The 21,643-nt window shown below is 34.5% G+C and overlaps 4 protein-coding genes across 7 annotated transcripts; 2 read left to right on the plus strand and 2 right to left on the minus strand.

The window, feature by feature from the left end:
* Positions 1 to 4,533: 4,533 nt before the first annotated feature.
* On the minus strand, positions 4,534 to 7,176 carry LOC137813037 (WUSCHEL-related homeobox 1). The gene is made up of 4 exons (XM_068615319.1): positions 6,589 to 7,176; positions 6,148 to 6,465; positions 5,879 to 5,955; positions 4,534 to 5,294 (listed from the first exon to the last, which is right to left on the minus strand). The coding sequence occupies exons 1-4, from the start codon at positions 6,773 to 6,775 to the stop codon at positions 4,797 to 4,799; spliced, it is 1,080 nt and encodes a 359-aa protein (XP_068471420.1). The 5' UTR covers positions 6,776 to 7,176; the 3' UTR covers positions 4,534 to 4,796.
* A 4,454-nt stretch (positions 7,177 to 11,630) lies between these two features.
* On the plus strand, positions 11,631 to 14,305 carry LOC137813041 (pentatricopeptide repeat-containing protein At2g01390). Its single transcript, XM_068615326.1, has 2 exons — positions 11,631 to 12,431; positions 12,859 to 14,305. Exons 1-2 carry the CDS (start codon positions 11,636 to 11,638, stop codon positions 13,863 to 13,865), a joined length of 1,803 nt encoding a protein of 600 aa, XP_068471427.1. The 5' UTR covers positions 11,631 to 11,635; the 3' UTR covers positions 13,866 to 14,305.
* Positions 14,306 to 15,315: 1,010 nt separating this feature from the next.
* LOC137813042 (tubulin beta-4 chain-like) lies at positions 15,316 to 17,207 on the plus strand. The gene is made up of 3 exons (XM_068615327.1): positions 15,316 to 15,939; positions 16,026 to 16,295; positions 16,388 to 17,207. The coding sequence occupies exons 1-3, from the start codon at positions 15,546 to 15,548 to the stop codon at positions 17,059 to 17,061; spliced, it is 1,338 nt and encodes a 445-aa protein (XP_068471428.1). The 5' UTR covers positions 15,316 to 15,545; the 3' UTR covers positions 17,062 to 17,207.
* Positions 17,208 to 17,614: 407 nt separating this feature from the next.
* Positions 17,615 to 21,254, minus strand: LOC137813043 (ADP,ATP carrier protein ER-ANT1). Of its 4 annotated transcripts, none has more exons than XM_068615330.1 (5): positions 21,145 to 21,177; positions 19,993 to 20,275; positions 19,725 to 19,812; positions 18,846 to 19,117; positions 17,615 to 18,465 (listed from the first exon to the last, which is right to left on the minus strand). In XM_068615330.1, exons 3-5 carry the CDS (start codon positions 19,753 to 19,755, stop codon positions 18,154 to 18,156), a joined length of 615 nt encoding a protein of 204 aa, XP_068471431.1. In that variant the 5' UTR covers positions 19,756 to 19,812; positions 19,993 to 20,275; positions 21,145 to 21,177; the 3' UTR covers positions 17,615 to 18,153. The 4 variants fall into 4 exon arrangements, with proteins under 4 accessions (XP_068471431.1, XP_068471430.1, XP_068471432.1 ...); XM_068615329.1 differs by having other exon boundaries at positions 18,846 to 19,195; XM_068615331.1 differs by lacking the exon at positions 19,725 to 19,812 and having other exon boundaries at positions 18,846 to 19,217; positions 21,145 to 21,254.
* Between the last annotated feature and the right edge of the window lie 389 nt (positions 21,255 to 21,643).

The raw sequence follows: 21,643 nt of genomic DNA on the forward strand, positions 1-21,643 counted from the left end.
TATTATTTACAAATTTTGGTGTTTGAAAATGGTTTTTCTTTGGCCATAAACAATCATTAGACTGTTACTTTATGCATTGTGACTCATAGTGGTAAAAAATCCAAATTACAAAATTCAATCTATTCAAATTCATATTAATGATCTAAATTCATATTAGTTTTAATCCATTTAAATGGATTTATCTCAAATCCAAATCCATATTTTTTTTATTTTAAATCCAATCCATTTAATTGGATATGGATTATATATGGATTGGATACATTTTTGGATTATCCAAATTGTATTTTGGATTAGATTTTGACTTGGGTTCGATATGGAGTTGAGCGGGCCTAGGCCGATATCCAGATGATTGGGCCAAGGCTGATGTCGAGCCGAGCGGACCCAAGCCAATGTCGATCCGCATCCAAGTTGAGTCGGATTAAGCCCAATTTGAGCCAAGTTAGTTTGTGTTCATATCAAAATGAATTTAATGTATTTGACAAAGTGGATTTAATCTAGTTAAGAAAGTGGATTTAATCTAGATTTAATCCACTTTAAATGGATTTAAGAAAAATCCAAATAAATTTGATCTAGTTTAAATGGATATGGATTTTAAATCATGTATCCAATCCATGACCACTCCTAATTGTGACAAATGGTTGCTTGCACCTATCATTTTAGAATATTGTTTTACCCCTTTTAAAAATGACTTATGAATTTATTTTTTCAAAATATTTTTGAAATATATTTTCTAGAATGTTAATTCTGGATTTATCAATTTGAAAATAAAAAAAATGTGTTTTGGAAAGGATATTTTGAAATCTGAAAACACTCTTGCTTACGGAACTCTTAATTTGAGAACACTTTCATGGAACCCTTATTCTTGAATCACCAAAAACTGTGAAAGGGTAATTTTGGTATTTAAATGAATATATACGGTGCAGAAAGAAATTTCCAAATGATTAACACAATGAAGCTCCTTGAAGAATGGCCCAGCTTGTTTTGCGTATTGTCATACATTTGTTTTTAAAAATATTATCTCTTATTATCAGTGAAGTGATGACAATTTTTAAGGTATAATTTTTTCTTAATTTTCTTCTCAGTTCATTAAATTTGAATTATAACATTCTGAGGTATTTTTTAATAAATAATGTCTAGCATGTATTTGCCCGTCCACGTGACATCTTTTTCAGAAAACTGTTAAATAAATAACTTTTAAAATTAATAAATTTTCATGAAAATTGCATTTAAAATAAATAAGTAAATCCAAATAATAAAATACAACAATAAACTAATAAATATATGACCAAATAAATAGAGTATTATATTTTATTTTTCCATCAAACACTATTATATTATCTCGATAATAGTCACATGTGTGGATTCGATCATTACAAAGACACTTAAAGTAGTATTCTTAAACTCCCTTTCATGTCTTTTTAATTCTTTCTTAGCACTTAAGGATTGTGTAATAATTTTTTTTTTGGCTTCCATACACCAGTGGAAACAAACATAACATAAGTATCACTAAAAAACTATAAAAAAATTACTAACATAAGATTTAACCTTATATGGGAAACAATTAGTATTTTGATAATTTGTATTTTCATTTGTTTATCTATTTGTATTTAAAACATATTAAACTATATAACTTTCTTTGTTTTACGTAATATTTATATAATTATAATTTATTATCTATCTAATCTTTAAAATCTGGAGTGAATATAGTTTTAGTTTCAAATTTTAAACAAATATATATATATATATATATATATATATATTCAATTAAAAAATGTGAACCATATTTGATGAAATAAATTTCAAATTTATTTTCAATCCTCTAACACTAAATTTGAGAAAATAGAATTGTATTTTTAAAAAACCAAAGATTAATTTGTTTATATGTTCGGAACGATGAAAACTCATCTCACTTAAAATTCCATAGACTAAAACCATTTTACAACAGAAATTAAGGATTAAAAATATAAATAAGTTTTGAATTAATTTTGAGTAAAAGTTGTTAGGAAGTGTACTTTAACTCTCTTAAAAAAAAATAGTCATCGAATTTATTTCTGTACTTTATTTATTTGAGTTATTTAATTACTTTTGGAAAAGTTACCACAGGTAGTTTTGACATTGACATGGCAATTTTTTTTTCCAAATTTCTAGTGTCATGAGTTGCGGTCCAATTTTGTTTTATATAAAAGACACGTTATGCTAAAATTTGAGATGTGGCTTAACCATCTGCATGCATGGGATAAATGATAAGTTCAAACTCCTAATAAATTTAATAACTATTTCATACTCATTATCTTGATTTTTTTTTAAATTATAAAATTTTATTTTTTTATTTATTGTGTTACCTTAAATACAGGTTCTGAAACCAGTCTGGTTTTACCCTTGACATGTGAATTTCTGCACTTTTATTATTATTGTCTACCTAGTTTCTAAAATGATATTTAGGAACATTAGGGTAAGTTTCCTAAGTTACTAAATAGCTTATTTGGTTTAATTACACCATCAGAAAATGTAGTTGAACATGTACATATATGCACTGATTTGTAAATCAGTTTTTCTCCTCTCAGAAAGTATATGATTAATGCTTTAACACATGTAATACACTGTCCAACCCTACCAAACAAAACAAAATAGCATGCTTATTCTGGATTTAAGAACCAAAGTAATCACAAAACTTTGCAGCACATGAGCTTCAACTTACAAAATCCAAATGAGAGTGAAATGCATTATTTTGAACATTTTTCAGATACCCCAAATCCAAGTCCTTGAAATACAGTTTTCATTATGAAAATTTAAATCAAAATGATGTTACTTGTGTAGCTTTTGTCTTTGATTTATGAACTGTGATGCATATAGAAGTGCAGTGAATATCCACTTGAGTTCCATGCGTAAGAAAGAAGGAAGTGAGAAATGAAAAACAGATGTAGCAAGAAAAGAGAAGAAAATGTATGGCCCTTAGTCCGTGTTGTTGGTTCAGTTTGGTTCTAAAGCGACCGATCTGTGAAGGGCTTGGATTTTAGTTTCTGCAACTTTGGAGTAGATGCTGTAGGGACTAATAGAGGACCAAGTAGGTAGGTAAGCCACAGCTTGAAAATCACCCCTTTTCACAAACTATTGCACCACCCGTGATCACGAACCAACCATCTCTCTTCTCTCTCCATACATGCATTCATCTTCCAACATATTTTAATATCTCTCACTGCATTTCCCTATTCATTCGTCACACTTCCCAACTAATCTTGGATTTTTATCCTCTATTATGTCTTTATTCGGTTAGTCTGGTTTGGTGTTGGAGTTGATTTTTTGAGAGGGTTAGTATTTTGAGAAATTGTCTGTGTTACATTAATAGGTTGTCCTTGTTTCTTTGTAAATGAATTTAGGGTCTAATGTCTTTGTAAATTGTTTATTACTGATGAAAAAAAGTCCTTCTATTTCACTCCCCTCTTCAAGAAAAAGAAGACAAAAACATTGTATGATTTACTTTGTAGCCATGAGCATGCATGCTAGCTAGCTAAATACCAGGTTGTCTTGTGAATTAGATGTAAAGGAAACACGGAAATATGTATGGTTCAAACTATGAGGGTTGTTATGCATGCATATTGTTTAAACTGTATAATGGTCCCCCACTCACGGCTTAAATGGCTGCAGAGGGAATATTTTGGCCATCCTTTTACCCTGGTGATGCTTGACGCCTCTTGAGTGACACGTCCTAGTCTTAGGCCTTAAGATTTTTGAAAGATTGATCATATGCCCTAATGTAATAAACCCTACCTCACAGATGCACAGTGTCTTCAAGGAACTAGCCAAATGTTCCAGGTTTAGCCATACACAATGATCAGAACTCTCAGAACTGCTCTTCTAGATACTTATTTATTTGGACTTTTTCTCTCTTTCTCTTATATAATTATATTAAAAATTTAATTTTTTATAGTAGTATTCATATAATTAACTTATTAGCTCAGATGGGTAGGCTTAGGAGATGTTTGGACAAAGGATAGGAAGCACTTCTTAAAGATAAAAAATGGTCATATATACATGGACAAAGAAGTTATATGTGTTGCATTGAATATATTGTGTTGGTTGGTGAAGCATGATAGGTGGATATTCTCTTCTTTTCGTAAAACTAAAATTCTAGTCTGACTATATCAGGATTATTTAATTAGGTAGCAAAACAATTTAAACTTGTTTCAATTGAATTCACGAACGTTACCTTAAATGTTCTGTTCCTTTTAGGTGCATTGATGTGATTTCTTTATTGTAATAAATTGGACTACAGAGTTCACCCGATCAGAACATTGATGGTAATGTACAGTATTGTTTTCCAACTATGCAACAAAAGAACAAAAGTAATTCTCCAACCCATGCTCATAGTTACTTCAACATCCTACTGTCACATCTTATTCCCATTTCAGATACCATGTCTTTAATCAAACCCTCACATCAAATTCCTTATACATTCTTTATTTAAGTCCCTCACTCCTTCTTCCACCACCTTTTCCTGTTTCTCTCACCATACATATCAGAAGCAGAAGCAGCAACAACAACAACGTGTGTACATACATATCAAGTTCCATAAACAACAAACCCTTGGACTTAAGTAATTTTTTGATTCAATCAACATAGTCAAAATGCATTTTAAGGCAAAATACCTCACTCAAACTAGCGTCCTATTACAGCACCAATTCCTTGATACATAACATCCATGACAATAAAAGTAGTACTATTTTCTAACAAAATACAATGTCTAAACGCAGCCCCATGATTTTACATACACGGCAAGTTTTTCCTTTCTAATAACTTCACTTCTTCAATGGAAGGAACTCAAAAAACTGGCTGGGGGCATTCATTGCTGAGACCGATACCTCTGTCTCTTTGTGGTGGTTAAGGTTGTCACTGCTTTCATCCCCGTTCCTTATTGGGAAAAGTTGAAGTGTTTGAGATTCCACAGAATTATCATCGGTGTTGATACTGCTTAAGTGGATAATACCGTTTTCTCGGTTAGGTGAAATGAAGAAGCTGAGATCATGAGTCTTAATGAGCTTTGGGTCCATTACTCTTGCTGTGACAGAGGGTGTGGTGGCCATGCTAGAAGTAGAGATGGTAGGAGGTGTGTTTATGAGGTGGGGTGAAACCGAAGGAGGGGGAGGACAAGATAACTGCATCATGTGCCACGTGGCATTCCTCTCCATTAAGTTTCTTGTGTGCTGTGTGTGGTGTAACTCTTCTTCATCGAATTGGAGCCATCCTTCTGTTCTACAATCTGCTTTTGCTGCTGCCCTTTGTATTGAAACAGATTCCTGAAGATTTTAAATGTAGGCATGCAATGGAAACAAACTGGTGAAAACCTCAACATGTGTGGTAAAAAGCCAAAGGGCAAAGGAAAAAAGTTATTGGAGAGCACAGATTTCAAATGGGCATGCACTCCTAGTTGGTAGTATTTTCAAATAAAGTTGCATGGTCTATGAGAAGTCAAATTAAAGTAGGGTGAGAGTTGTCTTTTCCACCATGAATATGGTGCTCAATTCCATAGAATATTGTATGGAGTGTCCAAAAGCTACTGGCCTGAATGACATGAATAAGCACAAGCCCCAAAAGCCCAGCTAAGTTTCATCACAGCAGCCCCGACAGAAAGGAAGGAATGCAGCTTTTAGGACCTTTTCATTTCCCAACAAACAAAGCTTTTGTTAGGGTCCTTTCCCTAGCTAAACCTAGCTGGCTAGTGCATATCTTTCTATTCAACTTCATTCTCTAGTAATCATATGCCAATAATTAATTAAATCACTGCTTAATGGACCCTTATCATACCCTTAAACTTTTTGCTGATTAAGTACTCAAAATCCAAAGTTGAAAAGACAAAGGAGGATATAGAATAATAATAGACCTTTGCAAGGGTACTGCAGTTTGTAGAGGATTCCCAGTTCTTGGTCTGTTCCACTTCAAACACTGTCCTACTTGCCCCTGTAGACAAAAAGAAAAACAAAAAAGAATATAACTTTACATCTCAAGCAACAACCCGGATGAGAGAAAAAAAGAAACAAAACAAAACTCAATTGGAGAAAATAAAAAAGAAACAAATCAACACACTCTCATTATTTGTCTCTTTCATGCAAAGAAACAAGCATGGTGGTAATTATGTGGTCTGGTTTTTACCTAAGTCTTTCTTGTCAAGAGTACCATCAAAGTCACGGGTGTGATGACCCTCAGCCGCTGACTCCATTTGACGGCGGCGTTTCTGTCTTTCCCTCGCTTTGTGATTCTGAAACCAATAGAAAACATTCTTCCCTTCAATTTTTCCAAACCTTCGAAGCTGTGCCGTGATTTGTTGGATTTGCTCGGCAGATGGTGTTCTTGTCCCTCTTCTGTACAATTCCTCCAATGCCCTTAGCTGCTCCGGAGTTGGATTCCACCTTGAACTCACCACTACGGGTGGAGGATTGAACTCTCTCTTGCCCTGATCCGCCACTGATGCTAATAGAAAAAAAACTCTTCACACAAGTGTATACACACACCATGTCTGCATGCAAACAAACACAGCCAGAGAAACAGAGAGGACAGAGAAAAAGAGGCTGGTAAAAAAAAAAAGTAACATACCCAGATTGTGATATTGTGAAAAAAAGTCGTTGCCATGATGGATGCGGCTCAAGCATGGAGAGTTTGTGTTTGGAGTGTTGTTGGGAGAAGTGACTGGCCTTGGCATGAGAGGCCTGAGTTTTCTTCCATTGAGTCCATAATCAGCCATGCTGAACTCACCACCTTCGTTGTAACCAACCATCCACATTGCTGCAGGGTTGTTCTTGAGTTATTAATGAGGAAAAGTTAGGGTTTATGGCAGTGTTGGGGTGGTGGGGGATGGAAAGGGGTTATAAATAGGTGAAGGAAGGTAGTATACCTATATTTAGTATCTAGAATCAATGAAGTGCAATAATAAGTAGGGGGGAAAAGTGGGGTTCTCTTCGGTTGTGTTGTGGAAATTGAAATGGAGGAGTGGGGGAGAATGGGAGAATGGGAGTTAAAGTTGAGAATCTAAAAAGGGGTGGGGAGGATGCAAGGCAGTGAGTGATGTGAAGGTGGCCCAGAAAATGGTAAGAGCTAGCTACTTGAGATGAAAAGTAGAGAAGGCTTATATATGGCATGGGTGGATGGTAATAAAGAGGTGAAGGGAGAAGGGCATTCTTGGACATCCATATCAACTAGATATTAGATGGTGTATAAGTAGGTGCAAACCTGACTTTCTAGGTATGAGATCGAGTTAGATTTAAAGTACTCTTCTTAATGACATCAAAACCATTTAAAGTCTATCTTAACAAGAGTTTGTTGGATCTACAGTGTGATATAGTATGGAAGAAGTGTATTATGAAAGTACCCATGTTGAAAGTGAGTAGTTAGTTGAAGTTGAAGCTGAAAGTAGAGTAGTGTGTGAAGTATTTTGTGTCTGAGAGGGAGAGAGAATGAGAAAGGGAGTTGTTGGTTTAATATGGGACAAAGTGAGGGGGACATGAGGTTGACTAGGCTATTTAGAGAGAGAAGGTGTGAGAGAGGACAAAGGCAAAAAAGAAAAGCAAAGAAGGGAGTCAGTGAGGAAGCGTGGAATTCTGGGAGATTTTTGGGAGTAGCAAATGAAAAACGACGTGACGATCATGAGGGTTATCATGAGCCTCATCACCCCTTCTCTTTTCCCCCTCTCATTTATTGTTCCCTTCACGTCTCGTGCCTTTCACACTAATTCTCAATCCGAACTGCCCCTCTCTCCCTCTCTGCTACTCCTAACCTTTTCTTTGTCTAATATGCTGTCCATTGTCCATGCACACCACACTCTCTCTCTCTCTCTCTCCCTCCCTGCACAATCCACTGTACGGACTTCAATTCTTCTCTCTCTCTCTCTCAATCTTCATTTTCATCTCACCATATGTCTTTCTATCTATCACTATTCTGTCTATATTTTCCTTTTCCAATAGTCATTTTTAAACGGTGCTGTGTGTTTTTGGGAGCATGACATCTTCTTTGTTCAAGTAGGTTGGCTAGGTACCTAAAAGTTAAAATGCCCCAGAGACGATAAATAGTTGAAAAGTAATGAAAATAACCTTAGTTCATATCATGAATCACAAGTTGTTGTATATTAGAAGAGCTTGTGGAAGTATTATTGTAAATAGTTGCACCTTTGAGTTTGGTGGATGCAGCAATTAAAGAAGGAAAATTACTGCATGTTATGTTACCCATTTGGAATCTTTTTGCATGGTCCAGATGAATTAATTGGATTAAATTGATGGAGCAATTGTGTCCATGTGCTCTGTGTGTGTGGCCTGCTTCGTCTGTTTTCTCTCTCCTTTTGCCTCTTAGGTATAATCCCTTGGTCATAATGAAGGAATGACTCAATTCTCGAGTTGCTCATATGGAATTTCAAACCTATAATTGATTAATTATTTCTAGCTTTTCGTTGGGTGGAGGGCCTACTTCCTGCAAATTCTGAATCCCTACTATTTGTATGTCTGTTATTTATGAGATGTGCATGCAAAATATGTAATGAGAGTACCATGCAAACTACACCACTATCCACTCTCTACTGTGATTCTGTAATGTTGTGCATTTCCCCTACTCCTGCACTGCCAATAAAAGCCCTAATCACTTGTCATTTCTGGCTGGCTAGGGAAAACCAAACCAAACCAAACAAAACAAAACAAGCACCACCACCACACTCACCTACTCAATGCATCTCTTCCTAGGGTGGCCCCCTAAACTGTTCTCTATTAAGACCCTTCACCTGCATTTTCATTTAGTCAATGCTGCATAACATTGTGTATGGGAATGTTTTCTTCTCCAAGGCCTCTTCGTCGTTTAGCATGTTTAAACAATAATAAAACAAACTCCATAACTAACATACCATCAATCAACCCAACTTGTCAAGTCCTATTCAATGTAATCTTGTGTTTTTCCTTTTCTCTTTTTCCCCTCATACTCTTCTCCATTCTAAATATATATCATGGTATATATCATATGTTACCCGTGAATCTGAATCCTTTCCATAGAGTGTCTTGGAGTATGCATGTTAAGTTTCTAAAGATGTGCATGAATATTCTTGCTTCAGTTGGCCACTATTTTTCTCCATGTACGTTCTTCCAATGTGCTTATCCTGCGCTTGTGTTTGTCATTTAAAATTAGTTTTTTGGTACTTGTATCTGAAAAAAGTGTGGGAAGGTTTCAGTGGTGAAACTTGAAAGACAAAACAAGTCCTTTTTAGGGCAGGGAGATAAACTTTAGCAAGAAATGACCTTCCATAATTAGGCAGGTTTCAAAAGCTAAACCACATTAATGTCGTGTCTTTAGTTTCATGAAGTTTGTGTTCTTTTTCATTATTCTTATTCTAGGAAAACACTTTAATATTTAATACACCTATATACTTAATATTTGAACTAAATCCTTAAATTGAAACATTATTGATTCATATGTAAACTTGGTGGTACAATTTGATTTTTTTTTTTATCAATAAGAAACAAATAAATTAAGCAGACTCACTTAAGGGATGATCCAACCTTCATACAGAGCAAGATAAACAAAAGTACATTTCTCCCTACTCAAACAAATCCCAAAAGAATCGCCTACTGTCTATCCCAACACTACTAACTAAATACAAGATCAACGATCAACTTCGTCACCCTAATAGTAACTTTAAATTGAATGGATACGTAAGACGTGGGATTCTATACACCATTTAGAGAACGTGAACAGAAATTCACTGATGATACATTTAAAAAAATTCAAAAACCAAACCTTAACCTATTATAAATAATCTTAATTTTTTTTAAGTTTACATTGTATTAATCCATTTTTGTATTTAAACAACAATAGAGGTTTTGGATAATATGATGAAAAAAAAACTGAATCAGTGTAATAGTTTTTATAAATATCCTACAACTTATATATATTTTTTAAAAAGTTTATTTATGAGAAAGTATTTAAAATAATAATTTTTAATTATAGTAAGATTTTATGTTATTATTGTTGTGATTAATAAAAAAAATGAAAAATGTTTGTGTACACATATTGTGTATATGTGCACGCGTTGGCATTTATTGTTTTCACAAAAAATGAGGTGACATTGGTCTCACTCTTACTCGAGAATTTGTGTATTTCCCAAGAGTATAGTAAACTCTCAATCTCCCATGATGAAAAGGAATCACACTGCAACCACCACAGTTCAGAGTCAACAGTTATAGCTTTTCCCTCATAAAAATTATTTATATATATATATATATATAAACATGATTAACTTTTAACTTTTAACTTTTAAACATAAGTTTCTAACTAACTGTTAAACATAAGTTTCTAACTAACTGTTAAACATAAGTTTCTAACTAACTTTTAAACACTAATTAACATGTCAATTTTGCTTAAAACACTAAAAAATAATAATGGTGATTGCTATTTTAAGTATTAAAAGGGCATCTTTTATATTAAATTAGTAAAAAAAAATCTTTTTATTTTAAAATTGTATTAATGAATTGAATTTTGAACAAAAGTATTACAATTTTTATTATGTTATCTGTTTTCATTATTATTAGTATTTAAAAAATTTATCTCTATATATATTTGTATTCATTAAAAAAAATTGTGATTAATGGTGAGAGTTGTGTGAAAAAAGTTCTTGAATAATCATCGTTTATATTTGGAGAAATAATCAATTGTCAAAATCAAGATTGAAAGTGCTATATATTTTTTGTTGTGAATATTTGTCAATTCAGGAGATATCTTTTCTTATATTTGCATCTTTCTCGTGTGGTGTAGTTTTAGGTATTTTTGAGTCTTTTCTATACCTTGAAGAGTAGTTAAATTTTTTTTTTATAGTTTTACTTTATCAGATAACATAAATGTTTTTGTTTTTATCATTCTTTAGTTGCTTATGTCTATACCCCTATTTTTCATGTGCATTCTAGAGTGTGATCAAAAGACTAAATTGTCTCTTTTGTTGACGTATTTTCTTATTGTCATTGTATCATTCCCTTATCGTGGTCACTCCTTTGTTGTCGCACCATCATTGACTATGTGTTCTGTTATGGATGAACTCAAGGAAAAAAAATGTCTTTAATTATGCAATTCGAAAGATATTTTTGGATTTTGCAATCTAAAAGACATTTTTTTCATAAAAAAAAATATTTGAATTGTGAAATCTAAAAGTCACTCTTGAATTTCAGACTGTAAAATAAAAAGGACTCTTGAATTACATAATTCAAAAGTTTTTACAATAAAAATGGATTTGCTAGTTGTGTAATTCATAAGTTTTTTTCATGAAAAAATGAATTTTGGGTTACAAATTTTGGAAGTCTAGAAAAGCTTTCAGATCGTTTTAATATGAAAGTGAAAAAAATTTATAGATTGGGCAATTTATAACTTTTTTCATGCAAAAAGTAACTTTCAAAATCCACAATGTTTTTTCTTGTAAAAAAAAATCGGATTACACAATCAGAAATCGCTATGTCAGGGCAAAGCAGGAATTTTGATCTTTATGAGGCGTAGAAAGAAATTATGGGGGTTCGAAAAGAAATCTGTCCACTCTTTCTGTTAACCATGCAATTATTGGGCCAGCCCACTAATAGTGCATGGAATATAGAATGGTTAATGATGGGTATTGTATCAGTGTTTTGCTATGTTACTGAAGTGTAGCACCAGCATCCCCAAGCTTCATGGATTTCTCAGAAACCTTGTTCCTTCTCCTTCTACCAAAACCAAAGCCAAAGCCGTGCATTTCCTTAATCAACATCAACCTCAAAGCAAACAAAAAAACAAACCCATTGTTCCATTTAGCAGAGACAACAACACCAACATGAAGAAACACAAAAATTTGAAATTGAAATTGAAAGAAAAGAAGAAGGATGAACCCAGAGTGTATACGAGGAACGTGATTGGAAAAATTTACAACATGCTAAAGTACTCAACCTGGGAAACAGCTGAATCAGAGCTCAACAATCTCCCTTTGAAGTGGGACTCATACACGGTGAACCGGGTTTTGAAGTCACACCCTCCAATGGAGAAAGCGTGGTTGTTCTTCAACTGGGCCTCTGGGCTCAGAGGGTTCAAGCACGACCAATACACTTACACCACCATGCTTGATATTTTCGGGGAAGCGGGGAGAGTATCTTCCATGAAGCACGTTTTCCAGACGATGCAGGAGAAGGGGATCAAGGTTGATTCTGTTACCTACACTTCCATGATGCATTGGCTTTCAAGTTCTGGGAACGTGGATGAGGCTATGCAAGTGTGGGAAGAAATGAAATCCAAAGGGTGTTACCCCACTGTTGTTTCTTACACGGCTTATATGAAGATTCTGTTTGATAATAAAAAAGTAAAGGAGGCCACTCGTGTTTACAAGGAGATGATTAGCTCTGGTGTTCCTCCAAATTGCCACACTTACACTGTTCTAATGGACTATCTTATTGGGTCTGGTTAGTGTGCCTTGAACATGTTTGTCGTATGGTCTAGCTGGGCATTCAGTCCTTGTATGTGCTAGTTACTGAATGATGATTGATAAAAAATGATATAAATGTATAATTTGATTGTATGCCATTAGTTAATGAGTGTAAATTTTTTTCACTGCCTACCAAATACAAATCTTTTTAGATATGACCTCTAAAGTAACCATTATAGAAGTCAACGGTAGCCTATTATATTAACATTTGCAATCATGGAGTCCACCTTAGGACTTACTCAGAACCATATGATCTCCGTCTTGATGAAAGAATTTAAATGATGTATTTACTTTTGTTGCTTCATCTATACAGTTAAAGACATATTACTTGAGTTTACGTAAGTGCTTCTACTTGTCACTTTCCTGACTGTTACTGTCTTTTGTTTGTTATTTTTGTATTGCAGGAAACTGCGAAGAGGCCCTAGAGATTTTTGAAAAGATGCAAGAGGCCGGGGCACAACCTGACAAAGCTGCATGCAACATTTTGATTGAGAGGTGTTCTAAAGTTGGTGGGACTGAGTTCATGACACATATCCTTCAGTACATGAAGGAAAACCGTCTTGTTCTCCGATACCCTGTTTTTGTTAAAGCATTGGAAGCTTTAAAAGTTGCTGGTGAGAGTGATACCCTTCTAAGGAAAGTCAATCCTCAGTTTTATATTGACTGTAGCATAACGAAGAACAAAAATGATAGTATCACAGTTGCTGCAGATTCTCCTACTAATATGGATAAAGAGCTTTTATTTGTTCTACTGAAAAATAGAAATGTTGTTGCTATTGACCATTTGCTTACAGGGATGATGCAAAAGAAACTATCCTTAGATCATACGGTTGTCTCAACCATTATTGAGGTAAATTGTAGTCATTGCCGACCTGAAGGTGCTTTGTTGGCTTTCAAGTACAGTGTTACAATGGGAATAGGTATTGCGAGAAAAGGATATCTCTCCTTAATGGGCTTGTTGACCAGATCAAATATGTTTTCAAAGTTGGTGTACATTGTTGAGGAAATGACTAGAGCTGGGCATTCACTTGGAATCTATCTGGCTTCACTTTTGATCTTTAGGCTTGGTTGTGCTAGGAAGCACACTTCTGCGATGAAGATTTTCAATTTATTACCTGATAACCATAAGTGCACCGCCACCTATACTGCTTTGATTAGTGTTTACTTCTCTGTTAAAAGAGTTAGAAAGGCACTTGAGATTTACAAAACCATGTGCAGCAAAGGATTTTGTCCTGTGTTAGGAACATATAATGTACTAATAGCCGGCTTAGAAAGAAATGGTAGATATGCTGAAGCAGATCATTATAGGAAAGCAAAGAAAACCCTGCATGCCAATAGTGGTTCACAGGAAAGTGTTTTGATAGAGGGAAAGATATGCAATCTTATATTTTCTGTGGATGTCATACTTTAATCTTGGTACTCTGGGAGTTTTCATTTTTGTATTCTAGTTGAGGGCATGGTGAATAGTTGCTACTGGAGAGTGGAGGAATGTTGGTTATGTAGCATATCTATCAAGAAATAAACCGACATTTTGATCCAAGATGCAGTTCATGAGAGATGCCAACAAGACTGTCATATACCTTCCACTTAAGGCAACTATATGATGCACAAAACCACTTTATGAAGTATGTTCACATCCATACGTTCATGCCTTTGTGAAGGAATGTGGGATGGCAGCTATTTTCTCAAAAAGTCCCTACATTATGCATAACTGCTTTGCATCTTTCTCTTTTCCTTACTTGTATTTGGTGATTTGTAGACAAAGTCATATTTCTAGTGTATATAGAAGGAATTGCAAACATTTTTGTCTAGTAAATTTTAACCTTTTCGCTGCATTAATTTTGACTGTCATTTAAAAAGTCCACACTTTTTAATCTTATAGTTAACACTTCTTAAATTCTATAGAATTTTTACTTTTTTAACATTTCTTTATTATTAGTTAAACTTTATTAAAATATATAAAATTAAACGAGTTTCTTTTGTTCTTTAGTAAGTCTCACTTATGATTTTTGAGTTAATTTTAGTAACTCTTCAGAAGTGGTAAATATTTTATTTTCAAAAATGATTTCAAAGTAATCAATAATTATAATGTTTATTAATCGTGTTAAAATATTAATATTCTTACACTTTACCTTTATATTTACTTATTTAGAAATAAATGGTTTTATTATTACACATACATGTTTATCTGATATTTCATTAAGCTTTTTATGATAATATATTTTCATTAATTTTTAAAAATAATGAACATGTTTTTATCTTTTATACTTATCTTTAATAGGCTTAAATTCATCTCTATTTTTTATAAATATGCAATTTTGGGAAAAAAATAAGTTTAAATTCTCTTTTCATCTTTATACATTTGGAAAAGTGTAAATTTGATTCCTGTAAATTTTAATTAGACATTTCATCCACTAATTTTTCAAAATTAAGTTTTTGTGCACATAAGCAACAGCAAATAAGATGAAATATTTGAACAAATTAAAGCTTCTGTGCATATAATCAAGAAGCAAAGGAAATTGTGCAACCAAATAATATTTTATTGGTTTTATTTCTAGATAAGGTGTAGCAACATTTATTGTAAGAAAGGTGGAATAGTTAGAAGATGATGATGGTTGATCAGAAGTTGCCGGCCTCAGCAGATTATGGTTATGGTGTGTGAAACTCTCTCATCCCCACTCTCTTTCAGATGCAGTCACTTTCCACTGTAAAAGACAATAAATAAGTCATTTAGGTCTCCTAGATGGGCCAGTCCTTTGTATTGTAAAAATAGATGGTGATGTTATATTAAGAAAACCAAAAACTCTGTTTTAACTATCTTCTGATATTTGCATATGACAGTGATATAATAAAAAAACCAAGTTGAGCAGTAAACATAGAAACCCTCTTGTGAAGCCGGCGAGGTTGCAAGTAGCATCTTACAAATGGCATTCCACCATTCATCCAACTCCAACCTAACCTTCACTTCATGCTTATTTTCAAAGGGCAATGATGTAATCAGGTTCATTTTCATTTCACTATAAATGTAACCTCTTTGCTTATTCATTCCAAGTCCAAAGAGTTAATATTGCCTTCTAAGCCAAGCTAGAAAATGCGTGAGATTCTTCACATTCAGGGGGGGCAATGCGGGAACCAAATAGGAACAAAGTTCTGGGAAGTGGTGTGTGATGAGCATGGGATTGACCCTACAGGACAGTACGTAGGCAACACAGAACTTCAGCTTGAAAGAGTGAACGTTTATTACAATGAGGGCAGCAATGGACGTTATGTGCCAAGGGCAGTGCTTATGGACCTTGAGCCTGGCACCATGGATGCTGCCCGCACCGGCCTTTATGGCCAGATATTCCGCCCGGACAACTTTGTTTTCGGCCAGTCTGGTGCCGGAAACAACTTCGCAAAGGGCCACTACACTGAGGGTGCTGAGCTTATTGACTCAGTCCTTGATGTTGTAAGGAAGGAGGTTGAGAATTGTGACTGCCTGCAAGGTAAAAAAGTAACCAAACATCATGATAAACTGTTTCATTAAAATATGAGACATTTATATATTTTATGGTTTTGGTTTTGAATCCAGGATTTCAAGTGTGCCACTCCTTGGGAGGGGGAACAGGTTCTGGAATGGGAACTCTGCTGATTTCTAAGATAAGAGAAGAATACCCTGATCGAATGATGCTTACATTCTCTGTGTTTCCATCTCCAAAGGTGTCAGACACGGTTGTTGAGCCTTATAATGCTACACTTTCTGTTCACCAGTTGGTGGAGAATGCTGATGAGTGTATGGTCCTTGACAATGAAGCACTATATGACATCTGCTTCAGGACCCTCAAGCTCACTACACCAAGCTGTAAGCATAGTTGCAGTAGAACTAATGAGCACCTATGCTAAAGAAGTTCTTCTTTTTACCTAGTAACCGTTTCCTCAATTTACTTTTTGCAGTTGGAGACTTGAATCATTTGATATCAGCAACAATGAGTGGAGTTACTTGTTGCTTAAGATTTCCGGGTCAGCTCAACTCAGACCTAAGAAAGTTAGCAGTGAACTTGATCCCATTTCCACGACTTCACTTCTTCATGGTGGGTTTTGCTCCTCTGACATCTCGAGGATCACAGAACTACCGTGCATTGACTGTCCCAGAACTGACACAGCAAATGTGGGATGCCAAGAACATGATGTGTGCAGCTGATCCGCGCCACGGTCGTTACTTGACTGCCTCAGCGGTTTTCAGGGGCAAGATGAGCACAAAAGAGGTAGATGAACAGATGTTGAGCGTACAAAATAAGAACTCTTCCTACTTTGTTGAGTGGATTCCCAACAATGTGAAGTCTAGTGTTTGTGACATTCCTCCCAAAGGCCTTTCTATGGCTTCGACTTTTGTTGGTAACTCAACATCCATTCAGGAGATGTTCAGGAGAGTGAGTGAGCAGTTCACAGCCATGTTCAGAAGGAAAGCCTTCTTGCACTGGTACACTGGAGAAGGAATGGATGAGATGGAGTTTACCGAAGCAGAGAGTAACATGAATGATCTTGTTGCAGAGTATCAACAGTACCAGGATGCATCTGCTGATGAAGATGATGATTCTGGAGAAGAAAATGAGGGAGCTGAGAGCTGAGGATGTTCGACAAGCTTGACTCGTCGAATTTTACAAGCAGTATTGAATCTATATGTTCAGTTTTTCGGCTTTTAGAAGGTTGTGGTTGGTGTTTTCCTTCTTATTTTTAATATCGAAATACAAGAATCACCTCGTTAAAATCTCAATATTTTCAATACAGCAGCATCTCATCAAGATATATAGTGCAAGCGTGCAAGTAAGGAAAGATGCTTGCCGATGGAATATTCATAAATCAATCTAATTGGAATAAATACATTACGTAAATCATAAAAATATTTTTTTACAAGTAATAACAGTTAATGTTTGGAAAGGTTTATCACTGTGGAATGATGCATAAAACCTCAATTCTCATGAGATATACATCTTATATGAATAGATCTTGGACTCTAGGCAATTTCCAGAGATAAATCTGTGAGATCATGTTAATACAAATATTTGAAGTGGGCGATGTAAAATATGCATTCTATATACACACGCCATTCTTTATAAACAAACAGGTGGGTTGACTGTTTCTTGCAGTCTTGAAAGGTTACCAAATAGCATTTCGCTATGCTTGAACTAATCAGACCCCAAGCTAAATTATTTTAAAAAATGGGAGGTTTACATTTACAGTAAGGCAGTAAAATATATCAAATCTAAATTTCACCACTAAAAAGGGAGAATTTATTTTTAAGGACCTAAAAATCAAGTTTACCTTGTTCAAAGATTGAACCATGGTTCGGTTCATTGAACAAATGCCTTTGGCCACCATGTCCAAAAGTTTCTCTATTTATGGTCCTTCAGACCAAACTTTTAAAATGCAAAGCCACAGTATTCATTCTATAAGGTAAATATGACTTTTAAGGTCCCAAAATGCAATACTCCCTTTAAAAAACCACATGACTTTTGGACATGATAACAGTGATTACTTATGAACTATAGATTAGTTTATAAATTTTATAGAATAAATACCGCAGCTATCATGTCCAAAAGTTTGTTTATTGTGTTATGATCCTTCAGATCAAACCTTGGAAATAAACAGGCATAATATTCATTCTAGATCATGAATTTTCCTTTTCTATGTTATGCTTTTCTCCCTTACAAATCCGCCATTCATTTCAAAACTCTTTGATTTGTCTCGTTATTTTGACTATGTCTAGATGAGATGCTATTCAGCTGATCAAATCCAGCAAGCACACCAGCTCCTGCCATACCAAGAAGCATGTTTGCTGTAACTCCTCGAAATAAAGCTAAGAAACCCTCTTGTCCAACAATATCACGAAATGCATGTATTGCGTTACGGTACTTGTTCGGATGTCCAGAGGTAAGCATCATTCTCCTGCGCAATGTATCAAAAGGGTATGCACAAACCCCTGAAAAAGCTGTGATGCTCCACCCTAAGAAGAAACTAGCAAGAAAGTTCCCCTGCAGAAAATAAACCAAGAGACTCACATTGGAAAGCCTGGGTATAAAAGAACATAACCAATTGTCTGAATTCATCAAGGTGCTGTACAGTAAAGAGATGCATCTACGATAAGTACACTGCAAGGAAACTAGCCATTCTATTTCCAAAATAGTTATTTGACTTACGTCTTGAAAATGAATGTTCAGAATCAAGGATTCAACTATCAATGTAAATCTGTAGAATCTACGTGAACTTGAATATTTGGCACACATACCACTGTGGAACAGATTAAAGAAATCACCAGCCCCATAGCAATAGAGGGCAAAAAATGTCAGTTAAAAGCATCAAGTATCAACTATATGTTTTCCCATTACTGAAGTGTAAATGGTTAGTTGCTTACCTCAAATGGCCCAACTAAAACAATAGGCTTCATGGTGTCATAGATCCCAAAGTACATCCCTCGATACATGGCAATTCCCCATATTGAAATGCCAAATCCCCTGTACAATCCAGCAATTCCATCACTTGATAATGTCTTCCTGTATACATCAATTAGTCCTTTAAACTGGCGTTGACTGGTATTGCGGCACTCGATTGCATCAGTGCCCAATCGTGTACGTGCATAATCTAAATGATACAGTAGCAGTGAAGTTGTTGCTCCTGCAGCACTGCCTGAAGCCACATTCCCAGTAAACCACTTAGTGTACCCGTCTCTCTCTTTGGAATACCCAAAAATGCTTTTGAAGTAACCTTTGAATGCAAAATTGAAAGCCTATAGACCAATTAACTGTTTGCTCAAATATTATTTTAATAATAATAACTATTATCTGAGACACATGATTCCAGGAATTGATGTATCTTTTTTCCATATATGTGGAGCATTATTTTATGAAAAAGCCAAGACACGGTTAATAATATTTGACATGCATTAACAATTTGACAGCAAAAGCACAAAGCAAGCAAGCTTGTAGGTTAACGTAACAGAACAAAATGGACGCCATCATATATCAAAGAATTTGATTGTGCATGCAGTGTTATTGTTGCATCATGCAATAGAAAATAAGATAAGCCAAGGCTCTAAGATGAGGTATATTTTGATTTATTTGAGAATATAGAAAGGAAAAAGAAAAGGATGAAAGGGAAATAAGTAAACAGATGTTCCCTCTAATTTGAATACCTAAGCTCCATTACATGACAGAGAATACAAAATCAATGCACAAAAGAATTTGAGCATATTATTTGGTTTGAGGTTTTGGAGAATATCATGAGAAATAATTACCCAGATATTTAATGGTTAAGTTTATGCCCATCACTCAGAAGCCCTGATAACTGGTCATGCTCACTCTTTTGTTTTCTTTATCTCTTCCCTGCTATCAATTAGTGGAAGTGTCGGTAAAAGGCGAAAACAAAACACTAAAAGTTAACAAACAATAGCCCCTTTAACTCAGTTGTGACAACTTCAAAGAAAGAGAAAAATAAATGGTGAGGGTGGGGATGCTTATCTTTATTTAACAGCAATCAGGATGCCAGTGAAGTGAATAACTCACCTGTGTGGGGAAATATCGGATAACATTGGCCTGGTGACCTCTCCAAAAGGCAATGAAACCCTCCTCCATGAAGACCCTCTTAAAGCCATCAGACACGCCCAAGTATGGTTTTTTGAGTTGTCCTCTTTTAATCATTTCACCTTGGTTTTGCAATAAAAGCTTCACTCTCTCGATTGGTGCTGCAGCACTCTTTGATATGATTGCTGCTACTCCTCCCATTACAAAATCCTTTGAAAATCTTTCATATGTTGATTTTACCATTTTTAGTCTCTTCCCTCTAATCCTGACAGATGTATTAAAAACTTAGTTAACAATGAGTGGACATAAAATCTCAAACTTTCCAATGAAAATACGTGGTTCAGATCAACTTATGCATGACTTCAATCATATTCAACAGTTCAAAATCAATTCTCCTCAACTTCAAACCAAACAAACACCAAATCTCACAGAAATCACAAATAGAGTGAAATAACAATGACATAAAGCATAACTCTGTTATATGAATTCATCAAGCAAAAATCATGCAAACTTTCGGATTCATTTCAATCATGAGAAGGACAGAAAAAAAAAAAGTAATGCAAAAAAAGCTGAAAAACAGATTAGAGAAAAATGAAGACCACCAAGAATATGCAAGCTGCATAGTTCAGTACACACCTAAGCAAATTATAGGTCAGGAAGAACCTTCTGAAAAGGACTTGCCCCCTCAAACAAGTCTAACCAGGTTTATACCTTCCTTAATCTTCAAGTGAACAAACGAAAAACGAAAATGATAAATTACGATTTCTGATGCTGCCCAGTAACCCGTTCAATCGACTGGAAATATTACAATTCCAAATTTCACAGAAAAGTCTAACTTTTATGAAAAAATAGAACCTGGGGCATGTTTAAAAAAATAATAGAAAACAGAAATTGAAAGAAAGTTAGCAAACACCATTGCACCCAACACAAAGGTTTTGAAGGAGAGTGATTTGAAGCCACGGGAATCCAGAAAGTTTCAATGCAAAAAAAAAAAAAAAAAAAAACATGCAATGACATGAATGGGTGAGAAGAATAGCAATCGAACAGAATAGATGGTGAGAAATGTGGTAGCTAGCAAATGAAAAATTGAGAAAACATTCATAAGGAAAGGAAGATAGAAAGGGAAAAAGGTACCTGAAGAGAAGAGAACGAAATGAGTTGAAGTGCAATGAGGATGAGATTTGAGTTTTGTTTTTATTTGATGGCAAATAACATTTTCTTCTTATTTTATGCTGTTTTTGTTGAGCGTGTGGAACAAAATTGAAACTGTAACGATAAAGTTTTCGTATTTATAAATGGGAAAGGATCCAAAGATTTTAAGTGAAATAATAATTAGTAATCACAATTTCTTTAAATTTTCAACATAATTTGAGTATAATTAAAAGAAAATTAAAACTAATTTTTTAAAATATTTAAGTTACTTGTTATCTCTTACTGATAATCTTTTATAGGAATTAAAATTAAATTTAAGCTAGTTATTAGTAAAATCAATGTTCATCCACTGTCAACAAAAAATACATTATTTAACACGCATGACCCCTGTTCCTCACAAAGGAAAGTGAAATAAAATATATAAATATGTTCATTACATTTATGATTAACTAAATATTGATAAATTCGTTTGTGTTTGTTT

The sequence above is a fragment of the Phaseolus vulgaris genome, chromosome 2 (assembly GCF_000499845.2).
Source record: "Phaseolus vulgaris cultivar G19833 chromosome 2, P. vulgaris v2.0, whole genome shotgun sequence".
Lineage (NCBI taxonomy): Eukaryota > Viridiplantae > Streptophyta > Magnoliopsida > Fabales > Fabaceae > Phaseolus > Phaseolus vulgaris.